At 37.5% G+C, this 20,203-nt stretch overlaps 1 protein-coding gene across 1 annotated transcript in view; it reads left to right on the top strand.

Moving 5' to 3' along the window:
- LRP1B (LDL receptor related protein 1B) overlaps positions 1-20,203 on the top strand; it is a 1,366,825-nt gene that overhangs the window by 471,601 nt on the left and 875,021 nt on the right. The window contains exons 6-7 of the mRNA XM_058664204.1: positions 2,068-2,187; positions 4,822-4,950. Coding sequence (XP_058520187.1) covers positions 2,068-2,187; positions 4,822-4,950 — 249 coding nt within the window. The remainder of the gene's footprint in view (positions 1-2,067; positions 2,188-4,821; positions 4,951-20,203) is intronic.

The raw sequence follows: 20,203 nt of genomic DNA, 5'->3' as shown, positions 1-20,203 counted from the left end.
GGACCCTGCATCCACGTGGGAAACCAGGAAGATGCTCCTGGCTCCTGCCTTCGGATCTGCGCAGCTCTGGCTATTGTGGCCACTTGGTGAGTGAATCAGCAGATGGACAATCTTCCTCTCTCTCTATCTGACCTTCCAATAAAAAGTAAAAAAAAATCTTTAAAAAAAAAAGGAAATTAAGAAAGTATGACATACAGCAACTTCTTCATCTTTACCTCTGCATGCTATTTGAGGATTAAGAAAATAATACACAAGTTTACTTCTTAATTTTTATCTCTATGTACTAATCGGAATCAAAATGAAAATAATAATGACCATACAAGGTAAAACTACATTACTTTATAAAAATGAGTTTTTCCCATGTTTTGTTTTTACTGCTATGTTTTACACGACCAAATCAGGAATCATTACACAATGATTAGCATTCTCATTAATGTCCATTTAGTAGTGACTCGGTACTCACCAATACAAATTAGATGTTGATTCTGTATCCATTGACATTATTACTCTAAGAAAAACCAAACTGTCTGTGTTCTTCAAGAAGACTTGTAGTGCGAGCTATCAGTGGTTAAGGTAGCAGTGAAAGCTATAAGTTGAGGTCATAGGTGACTTTCATGTTAGGTTGTCGCAGTTCTGTTTCAGAAAGTAAAGTTTCAGAGAGTAAATGGGTACACATGTAGCTTGTATGCCCCCTAGTGTACCCTATCATTAGAAGGTCAAGGAGAAGAGAAAGATGGTGGTGATGGTGGATCTTAAATAGGAAGAACGCCAACAAATGGTTCCTTTTAAGCAAAGTGAATATGTATCGGGATTAAGTAAGTATGAATTTATTCCAATTTAGTTGGTATGTCATGTAAGAGGAGAACTAGGAAAAAAAATCACTGCACTTACCAATAATGGAGGACTTTGGAGGACTACTTGAGCAGTTTCTTTGCAGCAAGGGAAGGAAACAATTGATAACAGTGATTTTAAAGTAGGCACTGAAAAAAAATACGGATGATCAATATGGATTTTTTTCATTTTTATGACAAAGAGTAACTTCATCATTGGGACATAGTGACTAGGGGAGGATATAGGACATGACTTGAAGTAACTGAGCTAATGACCTACCCTAGGAAATTAAGACCTTATTAAAAGCCCTAGTATTCGATATGAATTATTCCAGATGTTCTTTTTCACTTTGCTTTTTTAGGTTTTACTTTACTATTGTAACTGTCAATTTGAAGGAAATGTCAGCTAAGTTTATGCAAATATCAACATATTTTGTATTTATTTTCCAAAAGCCACTACATTGTCCATGAAGGCGAGACGAGAAAGCACAGTTAAAATCCGTTGATACCCTTGCTTTCAGAGTAGAAACAGCCACAAACTTTTGGCAGATATTCTCTAGTTTAGCAAGTCTTCTTTCCTGCTAGAAATTATTCATGCAGTGAATATATGCTTGTCACTTTATCTCAGTCTCATGCATTTATCATATTTAATCCTAATGTACTCTGAGGTTTCAGTAACTATTGCTTCAAGATGTATTTTCTCTGTAAGAGTTCCACTATAATGAAATGTATAATATCCAGCATTTGCCTAATACTTTTCCACCAATGAAAAATAAATTATTAAAATGAAATATGTTCGTATTGATTGCTATGAAGGTTACACATGGGTTTGGTAAATCAAAACATGTGCTCGACAGATAGAAAATCAATTGATCTGTCAGAAAGCAAAGCCGTAGATGATGAAATCAGCACTGAGGTGACATTTTTCTCATGAAATAATTTAATTTACAGGAATTTGAAGAGATTTGTGACTTTGAGTTAGTAATAAGCTAAAAACTTGAGGACCAAACACATTTGTCTTCAATGCTGCTTGTAATGCTTCAAACAAATGTAAACAGTTATATTTTAGGAAGAATAAATACTGTTTCTTTTCTGGACAAATCATAAATCTTTCTGGAAGAATCAAACCTATGTTAATAGGATTATACATTCAGTGACTATAAGCAATGATTAAATAGATACAATGTGAATTGGGATATAGTTAACTATAAAGTCTATGTTTGCTTTTCATCCACAGAACTATTATCCAATTGCCAGCAATTGAATTGTCAGTATAAGTGTGCGGTCGCCAGAAATAGTACAAGATGTTATTGTGAAGCTGGATTTGAAGTAAAAGATGATGGGAGAGGCTGCAAAGGTATGTGTAATATGCAACTTTATTTAGATTTTTTAGTGCACTTGTTAACAGAAATTTAATTATATAACTGAGTGCCTACTGTGCATTGCTTATGTTCATAGGAAATTTTATTTCTTTTTTTTAAAAGATTTATTTATTTTATTACAAAGTCAGATATACAGAGAGGAGGAGAGACAGAAAGGAATATCTTCCATCTGATGATTCACGCCCCAGGTGAGCCGCAACGGCCAGTGCTGCGCCGATCCAAAGCCGGGAACCTGGAACCTCTTCCAGGTCTCCCACACGGGTGCAGGGTCCCAAGGTAATGGGCCATCCTCGACTGCATTCCCAGGCCACAGGCAGGGAGCTGGATGGGAAGTGGAGCTGCTGGAATTAGAACCGGCACCCATATGGGATCCCGGGGCATTCAAGGCGAGGACTTTTGTTGCTAGGCCATGCCGCCGGGCCCGGAAATTTTATTTCTTAAAATTTAAAATTTATCAAACACCCCAACGTAACTTCATAATTTTATATGAATTTTTAGTAATTTTCTAGCTGTATTGAAAATTATCAAAATAGCTGAATTTGATTATTTTTAATTGTGTAAATGGTATATAGCTGTAATCTAGAATGGGTATCCTAATGATAAGTTTGTGGTTACTAATGCTGTGGCATTCTTTATCAATTTTATGTTGACATTTTTGCTGCTGACATTTGAACAAAAATCATTACAGACAGAAATACACATTTTTCATTGTCTTAATTCTCATCTATGTGTATGCTTTATAGCCCAAGTATATCCTCCCCAAAAACTCTGCTTCAGCCATACTAAGCAATTTTAATGTAATCCGCTGAATCAGTAATGCAACCAGCCTCCTAATCTGGGCCACAAAGAACATTCTCAGTGTTATGTTTCACTGTGTCCACTCATGAAACTTGCTTCAGTTAATTTCTTCTGCTTCTTTGAAACTCCTATTGTATCATCTTAATGCCTTTAACATGCATCTTCATTTAACTGAAATACTCTTCTGTTCATCTCTTTATTTATTCTAAGACGATCCAGCTCATTGTTTCAATTCAGTTCAATAGGAAGCCTCCATTTAACATTCTCCTTCAAATGCCAAGAGGTTCACGTACTTCTCCAATTGCTATAAGAACATATCACTATAACAAGGAAATACACAGCACAATGCATTTCACTAGACTTGTGTCGTCCTGGGTAGAGACCAATAATTTCATCCAAAAATTAGCTTTAAATAATGTATGTTTGTTTTCCATGTCCATGTAACAATTGAAAGTATTTACTGGTTGTGGAGATTTGGACTGTATCCTGGAGGAAGTGACAAAAGTGTAGAAAAAGGGCCATAGATCTTACAACATAATTATTTTTTAAAATTTTTATTTTTGATGATGTTGATCGGGGTGGGAAGATTGAGGGTAATTGAGTAAAACCATCATTTCCAAATTTTCTTTTTCTTCCTGTATCTGGGGAGAGGGAGAAGACAAGGGCAGAAGCCACACCCAGTTTCCCAACGTCCCAGCACTTGAGGTGGAGAATGGCTACCTCAGGGTTCCTGATGTGGAGTGTGCTCCAAGGATGCTTTCTTTAGTGGTTTCAATAGTTCTGAAATCCTGTCAATCTCATTGATCCAAGGATGAGGAAATCCTTCCAGTGTCCACTGGCCAACATTGTCGACCTTAGAGTCTCCATTTGCCCTGATACTTGCTGTCATTGTTGTCCAATCTGTTCCACCCTCCTTCCTCTGTCATGGTACCAGATGTCCTCTGCAAACCCCAATGGGCCACTATATCCTTCATGTGCAACTGTGCCCGCCATGCATTTCTCCATCTTTTCCACTAAGGAAGGTGCCCTGGGATTCCCTGATCCAGGTCCCACCAGACTTCCAGCCCCCTAGAGCTCATGGACCCAGCACTCTACAGGCAAGCCTAAGGATCCAAGCCTTGCGACCCGGTCTCTCACACCCCCTGCCCCAGGGTCTCACAGAATCAGCAACCCTCAGCATATCTCCAGAAAAAAAAAAATAAGCTAGGTGACTGTGGTGGCACACTGGTGTGGTTAACACAAATTTGGCATTAACAAGGCCCAGGATGCCAGCCAGATATTAGTTGCTGTTCTTCCAACAGTGTAACACTTGCAACATAGGCCATTACCCACTGCTGGGGTTCCATAATTGTTAATTTTTCTTCTGCACAAGAGCTAATAAGATATGCTTTTTAAAAACCAGTGAGCATAATTTGTATACCTTAGTTCAGAACTTTATCTGTTGAAGGAAAGCTATACGACTAGACAACATATTTGCTAAACTTTGGGGAAAAAAAGCAACATTCTGAAGCATGTAACTATCATTGATATTTTTGAAAAACAATGACACATGACCCACTCATAATAAATGCAAATACAACTTTTAAAATGAATTATGTTAAACTGCCTTTGATCTTTTGCATTAAGGTAGCAACAGCTTAACTTTCACTTAGTTTTGACAAAGTTCGATTGGTGTTGGGTGTTCTGTTTTTGAAACTTTGCTTTACTTACAAAGTTTGGGGGGGGGGGAATAAAAAGCTATTGTCTTCCAGAAAGAAAAAAAAGACAATAAGCAATAAGCCTGCTTAGAAAAATGCCGATTTTCCTTTCAGACCAAGATGAATGTGCTGTGTATGGTACGTGCAGCCAGACCTGCATAAACACATATGGATCCTATGTATGCAGTTGTGTAGAGGGCTACATAATACAGCCAGACAACCGATCCTGCAAGGCCAAACATGGTAAGTTCTGCTTGGTGCTGTGCTGCAAGGAGTTGTGATTTCTTTTCTACAGCTCCTTTTCACTGAAAAGGATATATTGGTAATATGTTCTTTGAAGACAGATTGTCCTTCATTTTAATATATTACTCTTTAACCAGAAATCTAAAGACTGTTCCTGTTGCACAACATTTCTAGGTAGAAGGAAGCTATTTTATAGAAATGAATTAAGTAATTTGGGCTAGCACCTACCTCTGTGACAAGTATAGATTGTGGACTCGTTTCGTTGTGCCTTTGTACTGCCTCCAAATTCCATTCTTCTCACAATAAAGTGATAAACTACCAATAATCTCATGTTATTTTCCCTTAAAATGTTGCTTTAGGACTCACCTTGAGTTTAAAGGCTAACCCACTCACAGGGCATGTGGGAGCCTAATTGTCTGATAGCACTTAACTTTCCACCTCATTTCCCTCTGCTTTTCATTACCAATACCAGGCTTACTAGTTTCCTCCTTGTCTTTTGTCATCCATATTGCTCTTCCCTTGAAGTCTTTGCCTTCCTTGTTTATCTGTCTGCAAGACTTTTCTTGTGATGTCCCCAATCGTGTTTCCTTCTGATCACTCAAATCTGTTACAATGTCAACGCACACAATAATGTTCCCTATAGTTCTGTGTCCTACCTATGTATATCCTCTCCACTGCTCTTTATTTCCAGTTATTTTTGCCAGCATGTACTGTCACTATGTGATTTTTTTCTGCATTTACTTTACCACATTAGCGTTTGAAATTAATTCATGTATGTATTTACTTACCATATTTTCTCTAAAATAATAGAAGCATTCTGAAAATACCAACTTGTCAATTTTAGTACAGCCTCAGGACGTACAGATTTTTTTTCTCAAAGGTTATTCATTCCACATTTTTTGAACATGTAAATATCTAAAATGAAAGAAGAAAGGAATTTAAAGGGAGAAAATAAAAGCAATGAATTTGTCTTTCTAAATAAGGCTATAGAAATGAGTGCTGCAGTCATAAGTTTTTGAATAGCAAGTTTCAAGTTGTGTTTTACAGCTTGCCTGGAAGTAAAAACAATAGTTTCTGTTTAGTTTCCAACTTGAAGTAAGTATTCAGTAAATATTGATTTTCTTGCAAAGTAACTAACTATGAGATGAGATTATTACAATAGAAAAAGACAGCATTTTACCCCTGTGTTTTGAGGCTAAATTAGCTTGGCCTCAATGTAAAAAAGTATTGTGTATTATATTGTACTGTACTTTTGGTTTTATTTAATAATATAACACATTTGCAAATTAATTATGTTGATGAATTTATGAGAACCCCCACTATACCCTCATACCTTATTAGCAATTGGTGAGTCAGTTGTGAGATGGAATTCTTTTTTTTAAAGCCAGATTGGGTGAAATATTCAATTTGCTTTGGAAGGTGGCATTGTTTTGTCTCTGTACACATAACCACTTATTACATTCAATCATTTCCCAGAGATAGTATGGTTAACTCAAGAACTTGATACTCCTTCCAATTTTGGTGTCTCACAGGGAAAAATTTGGGGGTAATGGGAAAACATTTTGGCTGACCTAAGACCAGAGATATGTGTATGTGTGTATTATATATTCATATAACACATACACATCATATATGTAATACATACATATATGATATATAATACATACATATATGTAATGCATACATATATATCATGTATGTAATCCACATATAATTTATTGAGATCAACTGATTTAATGGGATGCTAGAACCACATCCTAGAAGATGTACCAGAAAGGCCATGTGATGTGGTAGCCTTTAAGTGAAGATAGTCAATGGTTGCAAAACTTCTTTGAAAGTGCTGAATTACTTCAACTTAGAATGGTATCAGTGTTCCTGTTAACTCCTCAAATTACATATTTTTTTTTGGTTTAGTGTGACAACTAACAGTAACTGGGCATGTTAATACAATAAATTATCCCTACTCTGTATTGGAACTTCTGAAGTAAAGTTTAAGTCTTAAGAGAACCTTAAAAAGAAAAAAAGCTCAAGTGGAGGCAGGTGATTTTAGACACAGTGACAGATGGAAGGAAAGATCAACTTTTCATTGCTTGTCATTTCGTGTAACACGTGTTTGTTCATTTATACACTCAGAAAGATTGACCCTACTATTGAAAAAACAGCCCAGTTGTTAGAGTTGAGATTGATTTCATAAACGATGCAATCCAATTATGTACTTAAAACTTTAAAAGCATCAAATATAAGTTTTAAAAGAAAAATTATGTACAAAATTTTTAAAATAACTTTGATGTAAGTATAGTGACTTTACAGTTCGATATCACTGGAAACGACATCCTAAAATGCACATACCGTGAGGTATTGTTCATTATTTTGAAGCACATCAAAAGCTATTTTCTAATTAAGTGTTAGGACTTAACATGTGGAAAAATGTTTAAAATAACGACTTGGAGGTACCTAATAAAACTCCATGTGTGCCTTTACAATTATTTGAGAATGCGGTTCAAAGGATAACATCACATCTGAAAATTCTATTTTTAATAATATTCCTTTTAATTTTCTTATACTGACTTTGAAATAAGTATGTATATTGAATGTGAGCACTTGGAATTGAAATAGGCTCATTCAGAATGCAATATATAATGTGTATACGTGTATACACACACACACACACGCACACATACAATACCAAATGGTGCTTTACTTAGGAATTCTTGGACTTGTCACTCCTAATTTCAGTTTCATTGGACAGCGTATTTCAGTGCTAGACGCATTCCCATGGTTAAGTTTCTCCTGAGCCACTAGGATGCCACTGATTGCACTGAAGCAGCAGCAAAGCAGTCAGTGTCCTGGGGTACAGAGGGTGCCCCTTTGCCAAGGAGGAAACAGAACAGGAGGGAAGGAGGTCTGTTGGATGGCTTGTGGGGTTTTAGTAGGGCTTACATTGTGCTTCTCATTGATTTGAGCAGATGGAGGAGGGAAGACTGTTCTAGTACTGGAACTCTAATTTGAAAGAATAGGGTTTATAATACCTGTATTACTCTGGAAATAGTATACACCTCTGGGCAAGGTTTGAAAGGGAACACATTCCTATTCTTGCTGTTTTCTCTCTTACAGTTTTTGAAAGGAAAAAAATGGGGGTGGGGAAGGTTCAAATAAAGTTTCTTAAGGCCACTACATGAAAACTCTATGGGCAGTTTTACAACTGGATGTCTCCAGTTTTAAATTTTCTTTTGGAAGGTGGAGAAATTGTTCCTGGCTCCTGAGAGGTCTGGTTCTGTTTGGGCAAGAATAAGTATAATGAGGGATTCTATGTCATACTTGGAATGTCTGTCATTATAACATGTGTCACTCAATATGTCAGTTTTTTTTTCTTTTTTGAAGAGGGCTTCCATTTTACCCCTTAAAAGTATTCTGCATTGGGTTCGGCGCGGTAGTGTAGCGGTTAAGGTCCTCACTTTGAATGCGCCGGGATCCCATATGGGCACCAGTTCTTATCCCAGCAGCTCCACTTCCCATCCAGCTCCCTGCTTGTAGCCTGGGAAAGCAGTTGAGGATGGCCCAGAGCACTGGGACTCTGCACCCGCATGGGAGACCCAGAAGGAGGTTTCTGGCTCCTGGTTTCGGATTGGTCGCAGAACCTTCCCTTGTGGTCACTTGGGGTGTGAATCATAGGACGGAGGATCTTCCTTTCTGTCTCTCCTCCTCTCTGTACATCTTCCTTTCCAATAAAAATAACAATAAAAAGTATTCTGCATTAATATATAAAAATCCTAAGGAAGGGTAATACATTTTGTCTTGGTAACCTTCCTAATTTATAAGGCTAGTGACAGTTTCAGCATACCATGTGACCGAGAATGACTTCCTGCAAATGGCTTATAAACACTGACTTTTCAGTATTTGTTCCATTTTTAAGAAGTCCAAAGATCTGGCTCTTCCACTACTGATCATTTCATTGGGCCTTAAGTGAGAATGGCACTCAATCATCTATTGATATACAGAATTCTTCTGGCAAGAAGTGAGCCCAGTAGATCAGTTGTAGCACAGTAACATAGATCTTTTGATGTTAATCCTGAACGTATGTGTGAGTGCAATAGTGTACATTTCTGGTGAACAGTAAGTGGCAAAAAACTAGCCTCATGTCTGGGACAGGGTGTGTGCTTGGGAAATGCTTAGTGGATGAGGTTAGCCATTGATTGAACATTTGGGAAGCAAAATGAAGACTCTGGGTGCTGAGAATCAGAGAAGTCTGAACACTGTAAGGGAGTCCGAGGAAACTGGGGTGCTTGAGAGATTTTTGTCTTTATTCAGGAATGACTCTGGTTTTGACATAAGGATGACATCAAAGGGTTGTTCTTGTGGCTTTGTAGAATTTCCATATGGGTCTCTTACCTACCAAGGCCTTCTTGAAGGTAAACATGAACTCCAGTAAAAATTATGTGCTTGCTGTGTAATAAACACAGCCAGACAATCATTTCACTCATCTATACTCAGACTTTATTTCCAAAGATTCTGTTCTATAGCATTTATAAGGATTCCAGGGCTTCTCAGGCTACGTCTCACTTAGCTAGAGAACTTGGCCATTGAAATGGTTTACTTTATGCAGTGATTATACTCTGGTCCATCACTCAGTTGGAAATCCCATTCGCTGATAGAGCAAGGTAAGGATTTCTGAAGGACTTTCTAATAAACAAATTACGAAACAAGCCGGTTGTTTTTTTTCTGCCCAATTATTGTAAATAAGTATGTCAGGGTTGGGTTGTAGAGCACTTCATGAATATTCTGTTGCGTTTGTATTTGCTGTTTTACTAGGGGACATCATCTTCACAGTCTAGCACCTTTCTTGACATCTCTAGCCTTTTTTCAGCAACAGACTTGCAAGGCTGATAAAAAAAAAAAGTACAACCATGGTGTTTTATGTGTCTTGATGTATTTTGTTTACCCATAATCTAAGAAAACACTAGACATCAAAAGAATGCACATGCTTACATTTTGCTTTTATATCTCTGCTACAATCTGGTTGTTGGCTTCTGTATTTGAGGATGAATAATTAAAGACCCAAATTTATGTATACTAGATTGTGAAATTTATAAACTTTTTAAAAGAACTTTTTTAAAGAACTGGTATTTCCCTCCCTTCTTTTTTTAATATTTATTTTTGTTAGAAAAAAATTTACAGAGAGAAGGAGAGAAGCAGAGACAAATAGTTCTTCGATTTGTTCTTTTACTCCTCACATGGCCACAATGGCCAGAGCTGAGCCAGTCTAAGTCAGGAGCCAGGATCTTCTTCCTGGTCTCCCACATAGGTGTGCACGATTCCAAGGCCTTGAGCATCCTCCACTGCTTTCCCAGGCCACAAGCAGGGAGCTGGATGGGAATTGGAGCAGCCAGAACATGAACTGGCCCAGTATGAGTTGCCGGTGCTTCAAGAGCCACAACACCAGCCCCATTTTTTAATATTTATTTATTTTATTACAAAGATATACAGAGAGGAGGAGAGACAGAGAGGAGGATCTTCCGCCCAATGATTCATTCCCCAAGTGAACCTCTACGGCCTGTGCTGAGCTGATCCGAAGCCAGGAGCCAGGAACCTCTTCCAGGTCTCCCACGCGGGTGCAGGGTCCCAATGCTTTGGGCCGTCCTTGACTGCTTTCCCAGGCCACAAGCAGGGAGCTGGATGGGAAGTGGAGCTGCTGGGATTAGAACCAGTGCCCATATGGGATCCCGGGGTGTTCAAGGCGAGGACTTTTGCCGCTAGGCCACGTCGCCGGACCCACCAGCCCCTATTTTTCATCTGTTGTATATGAGACAGAGGAAGAGACAGAAAGAGCGAGTGGGAGAGAGAATGTTAGCATCCGCTGCTTCAGTTCCTCCTTGACTGCAACAGCAGCTGCCACTGAAACGAGCAGCTGACAACTTACTCCACATCTCTTGCATAGTTGGCAACAACCCAATTACTAGAGTTGTCACCACTGCCTCCCAGGGTGTCCAACATCAGGAAGCTTGGGTTAACTAGGAGCAGAGTCAAGAGTTGAATTCAGCCACTTCAATATAAGGCACAAATATTTTAATTAGCAGTTTAACCATTAGGGCACACACTTGACCTAACAAGTTTTTTTTTAATGGTGTTCTTTATGTATTCATTTATTTTATAATACCTACAAAGTATTAATCAAAGTTAAAAGGTTTGACAAATTATCACAGGTTCCACAACTTTATATTTGCCTTCATTTAAAAATTGAATAAATCTGATGTGAAGAAAACAAAATAAGCATATTTAAAATCACACAAATTGTATTTGTTTACTTTCCTATGGCAAATATATTCATTTGTATATAATTTTCTGATAATTTTATTTGTGGGAAAATTTGGCTATTGCTATCTTTGAAAAATGCTTAAAAGCTAAACCGAGACAAAGAGTAATTCTGTCTTAAAAGAGATTTTTGTTTGGTTGTTTACTTATTTGCTTTTAATCAGAATTGTCAAGGTTCTTCATATGAAATATATATTACTTTTTTATGTTCTGTGCTACCATAAGTCAAATAAAATGTTATTCGCTTGATATCAGTAAGAATAATGGTCACATTTGCATACTTTAGTCACAAAAGACAAAATTCTATTTTTTTATGTTTTGTGTGGCTAAGTGCCATTCGCTCACACATATACATCACACATTCTTGATCTAATCATTATCTGATGAGCATCTGGGTTGGCTCAGCATTTTAGTATTGTGAATTGAAAAGCTGTAAACTTTGGGGCACAGGTAACTCTTTCCTATGCTGAGTTCCTCTATTTTGAATGAATTGTTACGTGTGGTATGACCAGGTTAGGCAGTAGATCTATTTTCAGATTTCTGAGGAATGTCTATGATGTCTTCCTTAATGGTTGTACTACTATACTTTTCCATGGACAAGGTTATTATATTACCATTTTCCCTAAAAAAAAATAGATGATAATCCATTTTAACAGAAATAAGGCAAAATCTCATTGTTGTTTACGTTTTCCTCTTGCCTAGTGATTATGAGCATCTTTTCATATATCTATTGACGACATTTATTTCATCCTTGGAATAAATCGTGTGTGTACTATGTGTACACATCCTGTGCCCGATTCTTAGCTGGGTTGTCTGTTTTGTTATTGTTGAGTTTCCTCCTTCCTACATTCTTCCTCCCTCCCTCATACCTGCTTAGCTTCCTCCCTACTTTCCTTCCTTCTTTTCTTGTTCCATTCTTTCTTTCAGCTTACTTTTATTTGAAAGAAAGATGTAGCACAGAGAGAAGAGGAGCTATAGACAAGGTTTTCCATCTGCTGGTTCACTCAGAAATGGCTGCAATGGCCAGAGCCGAGCTGTTCCAAAGCCGAAAGCCAGAGGTTTTTTGGTTTTTTTGTTTTGTTTTATTTTTTTCCAAGTTTCTCATATGGGTGCAGGATTCCAAGGACTTGGACCATCCTCTGCCACTTTCGGGAAGTAGAGCAGCTGGGATAAGAACTGGTTCCAATAGTGATGCTGGCTCCACAGGCCTGAGGATTAGCCTCCTTCACCACCCTGCCAAGCTTGATTCTTGAATTTCTTGAGCTCATTATATATTCTGGATATATTCACCCTTTATTAGATAGATTACAAATATTTTCTACCATTCCATTGCTTTACTCTTCACTTTGTTGAATGCTTTTAGTTCAGTGCAGAATCTTCTTGCTATAACGTAGTTTAATTTTTTTTTTTTTTTTGGTCTATGCTTCTGAGGTCTTACTCAAGGAGTCTGCTTAGGCCAACCTTTTCCAATGTTTCCATGAAAATTCCCTCTGGAAAATGTTGGAAATACCCTGCAAGATCTAGGGGTAGGTGTTGACTTCCTAAAAAGGACACCAAAAGCAATAGCAATCAAGACCAAAATAAACAAATGGGACCTCATCGAACTAAGAAGCTTCTGTACAGCAAGGGAAACAGTCAACAAAGTAAAAAAGCAAACCACAGAATGGGAGAAGATCTTTGCGCACTACATAGGTGATAGAGGGCTGATCTCCAGAATGTACAAAAAACTTCAAAACAACCAAAATACCAAAACAAACAAGCCACTCAGCAGGCACAGGCCTGGCTTGCTGCATCACCACCAGCCCACACCAGTAGGCAGCAATAAGTCCACCAAACAGCTGTGTCCCACTAATTCCTTATGACCCAGTGCAACTATACAGCTTTTATGAAAGGCAGTAAAGTTGATTGTAAAAATATACATCTTTGCTGAATGGTCTCAGTCTTTTACCAGGTTAGATCTTTCTGGAAGGCACTTATTTCTTTCAGGTTCTAATTGGATGCCTGTGATCTATATATTCTAAGTAAATGAGAAAACAATAAAATACATTTGCACCAAAGAAAGCATAATTCAGTATCACACATAAAATGACGAAAGATAGAAAACAATTTATAAACAATGAGTGATACTGCATATATCTTTGTCAGCACACTAATAAATTTTTGAAGATTTATTTATTTTTATTGAAAAGGCAGATACACAGAAGGAGAGACAGAAAAATCTTCTGTCTGCTGGTCTACTTCCTGAGTGACCACAATGGCCAGAGCTGAGATGATCTGAAGCCAGGAGCTTCTTTCAGATCTCCCAGGTGGGTGCAGGGTCACAAAGCTTTGGGCCATCCTGAACTGCTTTTCCAGGCCACAAGGAGAGAGTTATATGGGAGGAGGAGCAGCCAGGACTTGAACCAGTATGCATGTGAGATGCACTTGTACAATTAATCCATCACTCTCATCCGTATACTTTCTATTATAAATAAGCTTTTTCTGTTATTTGCACAATTTATATTCTTAAAAATATCTTGTCTTTTTTGTGAAGATTATGGTACATGTTTCATAAAATAGCTATTGATTTCTTTTTTTATTTCTACTTTTATAATTTAACTTATTTTTATTATCATTTTATGACACAGTTCCATAGACCATGGGATTTCCCTTATCCCCTCTCCAATTCCCTCTTCCCTTACTGAGTTCCCCTATAAATAACTATAGTGTAGTTCTTCTTACACAGTCATATGCCCATCATTGCGGGCATGGACAATGGCAGAGAGTCCAGCATCCCAATGTCAAGATATAGTAAACCGTTTCATTGGGAGTCCATTTTTGATCTGGAAGTAGAGATGCATACTGCATTGTATCCTCACACCTGGATATAATAGTCTCCATTACACAGTTACTATACATCCCCTTAAATGAAAAGCCACAACACAAAATCAACAACAGGAAGAAAAAGAAGAAATGAACAACACTATGAAGTTAAATAACTTTCTACAGAATGGCCAATGAACAAAAGAAAAAGAAATTCAAGAGCCTTCTTGAACAAAATGATGCTACTGCATGATCTATGAGTCATTGAAGAATTTAATGAGAAGAAAGTGTTTTGAACAGATGAAACAAAAAAAGTCAAAATCCATGAGATAGAGTTTCCACTGATCTTTGTAGATGAAATGTGTCTCCTGTAGGCAACAAATAGATGGGTTGTGTTTTTTAATCCAGTCCACTAATCTTTGAGGTTTGATGGATGAGTTCATGCCATTTACATTCAAGGTTAATACAAATACGTGGTAATTTGGTTCTGTCGTTTTAGCAATGGGTTGTTCGTTGATTTAGTCTTCTGTTATTTTACTGGGATGTTCTTCACATTTGCGTTTGGTTTTGGTGGGAACTAACATCTTTAAGTATCATTTGTAGGGCAGATTTGGAAGAGGCAAATTCTTTTAACCTTTCTTTACTGTGGAAGGATTTTATCTCATTTTCAAAGACAAAGGAAAGTTTTGCTGGGTATGTTATTGTGGGCCGACAATTTTTTGCTTTTAGAATCTGTAATACATCGTCCCATTCTCTTCTGGCCTGCAGAGTTTCCTGTGAGAGGTCTCCTGTGAGTTTAATTTGCATTCCTTATATGTCAGTTGATTTTTCATGTGCACATTTAAGGTTTTTTTCCTTATGTTTGAAGAGGGCTTGATTATCAAGTATCTTGGTGAAGATTTTTGCTATTGATTTCTTATATGGTTTTATAAAACTTTGTTATGAACTGAGTTTTCTCATTTCTAAGTACATGATCATTTTTCTTAGTTTTTCAGCTTTTTATGATTTGAGTGTGATGAAGGAAAGAATACTTCAAATTTTCTGTTTCTGTTACCATATGTTTTTATATTGTTTTATAATCGATTTTTGTACTATGTAAGTTACAGTTTTCTCACTACTTTCGTTTTCTTATCACACTCTTAAAAACTGAGCACACACATTGGTTTGTTTAATCTTTTAGCTAGGATTCTAGAAATGAGTTACACCTACTGAACTTCATTCAGTAGAGATGATTACCCACAATTACATATTTAGTTAAAGCAAATTAAAACATGGTAAAATTAGGTGATATATACTAATATGAATATTGTATACCCATTCCATTAGTCCAACTCAAAAAGAAGATAATTTATAAATAAACATTATCTTAATTAAAAGGAAAATATTCAAATGAAACTCTAAAAATAGTTTTTTTTTACACTGAAACAGTTTATTTAACATCAACTATATGCAAATGCATATTAGCAGGATGGATGTGGTGGCGCAGTTGGTTAAACCATCCCTTGCAAAGACCACCATGCATACTAGAGTTTTTAGAAAGCAGTCTTGTCTCTGCTTCTGACCCATCTCTATAAATATGTACACATGCTTTTAGAAGGCTTTTGAGAGTGAGAGGATAAAGGTTATTTATAATGTTATAATGGCTTGAAGTTAAAATGCATGTTTCTAACGAATCTAGTCAAATAGGCTTTCTTCTGTGTTTCCCTGTTTCTCTGCTCACAATTTTTGGAAATCCACCAAAGATTTTGACACTGATTAATACAACATACAGTCTTGGGAAAAGGTTAAATCACTTTTTGGTCATACATAGCACAATCCACACCTTTATTGTTCAGAGAACAAAGCTATTCGTTTTGATCCTTCTAAATAACTGTCATGTGTATGAGAGCAATTTTCCTCCTCTAGTCGATTTATCGCCTGTTTTAGAGGTGTGTTCAACCTAATTGTTGTTCTCTGAGTCCCAGCGTTGAGTGAGTGGTTTCTTGTGTTTCAATCTCTTCTATGTGGAAGGTGAATGCTTATTACCTCTCAGTAAGTGTTCATGTAGGTGTTGCTTTGACAGAAGTCCTCCAGTGTTCTCCCCCACTGTTCCTTTGAGAAAACTACCCGTTGACTCAAAGGATGACATCCAACAAGAGCATCACATTTATTCTGCTCAGTCTTTTATCCTCATTACCCAAGCTAATGATGCATCTTCAGTCAGCATGTGAAACTGGAGGTAATGATGCACAACAGAGATCAGATGCACTCCAGGTAGAGACAGATTGCACTCCTTGCCAGGGCCGTATCAGCTTACAGCATGAACCAGGCTAAAAGAAGTTATCCTCAGACCTTGATGATTTTTGTGAGTTTCTGTGTTTTGATAGATTCTTCCTCCCAACTTAATCCAATGTTGGTGCAGAGAGGAAAGTCACACTTACTGTTTTAATTCATTAAAATGCTTCCTAAATACAACTATAAATATTTTTCATCCACTATGTCATCTGTATTTCTAAAGTCATTTCTATTAAACCAAACCAAATTAGATGATCAGATATTTGACTTTTTCATTACTGAAATTCTTTTTATCTTTAATTTTAAAATCAGTAATTCAAAACAGATCAAGTGAATTACTCAAAAAAAGTTTAGGAAAAAATCAAATGAATTGATATATTTTGTCAAATAAGTGTTATAGGGGTGCGGTTATGGCACAGTAGTGAGTATAGTTGCTACCTGCAATGCTGACATCCCATTTGGGTGCATTTTCAATTCCTGACTTCTCCTCTTAGTATCCAGTTTTCTGCCAATTTGCTGAGGAAAGGATCCCCAATCCTTGGTCCCCTGCACCCACATGGGATACCTGGAAGAAGCTCCTGCCTTCTGGCTTTGGATTAGTCCCTGCTCCATTGTTACCTTTTGGGGAGAAAATAGGTGGATGGAGATCTCCCTCTGTGACTCTCTCTGTGAAAGGAAAAAGTCTGCCTTTCAAATAAATAAATACTTTAAAACAGAAATAAGCATTACCTATTTGAACTGTTAACCAATCTTATCTGTTTCTCTCAGGGGAATCTCAATACTCTTTTATATAATGGTTAAGTTGTTCCCCATAGCATGCTTGTTATATACTTAACTAACTAGTTTCTCACACAGAAATGAAGTCTATTCTTAGGGTTTACATATAGCTTTAAAGCAAGGAAGCTTTCAATGTAAAACCATCTACAGTGAAAAGCAGTTTCACTGAAAGGTCAATTGTAAAATAAATACAGTATGCACCAACAACAGTGCCAGCCTTTCTTTATTAAAGTGAAAACACAGCCATCTAAGACTGTGCCATAGCCTGAAAAACATATTATCCAACAGCCTAATAGTACAGGAACAAAACCAAGTCTGGACCATTGAACTAGGGAATGGCAAGGGCAAGAATAATGTTGTTTAAGACAGTTTTAAGAGATCAAGCAGGCCGGGTCTCCCTAAGAAGCCGTTGAACTTGACTGGACAATAAGATGCTGGACTCTATGTTTAGTATATGCTTGCAAAGAGGGAATCTCAACTGAACTTGAACTGTGGTTATGCAACAAGGTGGAGTAATCCACCATGGGGAGAGGGTGTGGGGAGGTGTGGAAAGAATCCCAGTACCTATGAAACTATGTCACATAATACAATGTAATTAATGGATTTCAGCAGTACAATCTCCTGCCAACTGCACCCCGACTTGGTGTTATGGAATGGTAGTTTATTATCTTCCCCAGGTGACTAAAGTGTTATGTTCTTTTCATGTGTTACCTGTGTTAATTGATTCAACTTTCTTACGACCTCAAATGGATGGAACCCATATAGATGAACATAATGTTACGTATCAACTACAAGATTGTGTCCCTACAGATAGGGGCCCAGTGTACAATGGTCTCGTCAGAGCTGTAGAACCCTGTTTGTTAACACATGCTATTAATGTATGTCATTTTACTGTACTTCCAGCAGCCAATTTTTCCATGTTATATGAAATTAACATGCTAGGGCCGGGGAGTTGGCACGTATGGGATTACCCTCTCTGTTTGTTGGATGCATAGAGCATCTTGAGGTTCTCTACTGGTTCGGTGATGTTTTTCATTTGCTGCCCGATCTAGTAGATGATGTTCAACCTTCTTGGGTACCCCGTGCGCTGCCCATTCCTCAGATTACTGTCTCTTTACCCATCATGTGAATCTTACAAAATTCTGAGCAGTTAAAGACCCATTTGAGACGAAATGAGGAACAGTTAAAGAATATCGAGTAGCCACTACTGTAACCGGTAATAGATTACTCCAAGTACAGACTGCTATGGAACATGATTCTAATTATAGATGGTGGGACTTTCTTTTTTCTAGTCCAATGGCTACACGCTATTTTTCTGGATTATTTATCCCCGTAAGCTGCGTAATTGGTATTTTATTACTGTTGTGCATATGTAGTTGTTGTATGTATCGTCAAATATGCTTATTGTATCGCAGTTTTGTTAAGCAGAACCTCTCTGTAAGGTATGCCTATGCCTTTCCCAATTCTAGGGCCGAATGTAAAAGGGAGAGTTTTTCTTCGAAGGCTTAGCGTAGGCTTCGGACATGACCCTAAATTCACCCTGTAGGTCCTGGCAGGCTGCTGCTTCTTCCGGCACCTGGCCAGTGCCGGGAGGATAACAAAGTCTTTATGTTTTGAGAAAAAGATAAGACACTGGCACACATCCCCACCCGGCTCCTTGACTCGGACCAGGGCGTTAGCCTAAAAACCCCTCAGCCGCGCAGTGAGGGATCTTTCTCTCCTCTATCCCGGGAGGATGTCGCGCTTGCAGAGAATGACTGAAACAACCCCGTGATGTCAAAGGGGATGATGTGCTGGGTTCTCCCCTTCACTCTGGTGATGTATGGTATGCTTGAGAATCTTTGCTCTTGCTTCTCTACATTTGCTTTTCGCCATTCTTTTGTGCTGATGTTTAATAAACATTTAACTTTGTATGTAAAAAAAATTAATGAATAATAATAAAAAAAGAGATCAAGCAAGGATAGTTAGTTGAGAGTGTTGTGGTATCCAAAGATGATTTACAATTTTATTGATGTTTCTGATAAGGTGTTTGTGGAAATGTTACTAGTATTTTTATTTATTTGCATTTATTCATAAATTTAGTATTCCTTTAGTTAAAGATACCAATATACAGCAAGTAGAAAGTAACAACAAATAACAACAAAAAGTATGCAAATAAGCAAAAAAAACTAATTTAGAAGTATAAGCAAAGGTGGCTATATGCAATAATCAAATCTCAAATTGTCACTCTTACACCTATGTATGTATTACGTTTTTTTGCTACTCTTTTAGTTATCACTGATTAAAGAGAACATTATATATCTTCTTGGAACAGGCTTATTTTACTAAGCCTGATGGTTTCCATTTGCATCAATTTAGTTGCAACAGACACGACTTCGTTCTTATGACTGAGTAATATTCCATAGTATTTGTGTACTGCATTTTCTTTGTCGAGTCATCCACTGGTGGGTTTCTGGGCTGATTACATTTCTTAGCTATTGTGAGTTGAGTTGTTCATAAATAGTGAGGTGCCTGTAACTCTCAGATGCTGGATTCATTTTGTTTAAATAGATTCTGAGGAGTGGGGAATATCTCTATCTATCTATCTATATATAATTTATATATTTATATAATTATTTGAAACACATTGTTATACAAAGAGAAGTGAGGGAGAGAAGAAGAGAGGATGAGGGAGAGAAAAACATCAATTCTTTTTTTTAATGTTTTCATTAGAACAGTAAATTTACAGACATTTACAGAGAGGAGAGACAGAAAGATATTCCTTCTGCTGTTTTACTCTGAAAATGGCTGCAAGAGGTGCAGCTGAACCAATCTGAAGCCAGGAGCCAGGAGCCAGGAACCTGGAGCCCAGAGCTCAAGCCTCTTCCTCTGGCTTGCCTAGGTAGGTGCAGGGTGCCAAGGACTTGACCCATCTCTTGCACCTTTCCCAGATCATAATCAGGGAGCTGGATTGGAAGTGGAGCAGCCAGGATATGATCTAGTATGCATATGGAATTTCAGCACTTAGAAAATGGAGGATTAGCCTGTAGAGCCATGATGCTGGCCCTGATACCAATTTTCTATCTGCTGATTCACTACTCAAATGCTTGTT

Source organism: Ochotona princeps, chromosome 5, assembly GCF_030435755.1.
Source record: "Ochotona princeps isolate mOchPri1 chromosome 5, mOchPri1.hap1, whole genome shotgun sequence".
In the NCBI taxonomy this organism is placed as follows: domain Eukaryota; kingdom Metazoa; phylum Chordata; class Mammalia; order Lagomorpha; family Ochotonidae; genus Ochotona; species Ochotona princeps.
The sequence above is the reverse complement of the archived record's forward strand: the minus strand, read 5'-3'. Positions and strand labels throughout refer to the sequence as shown.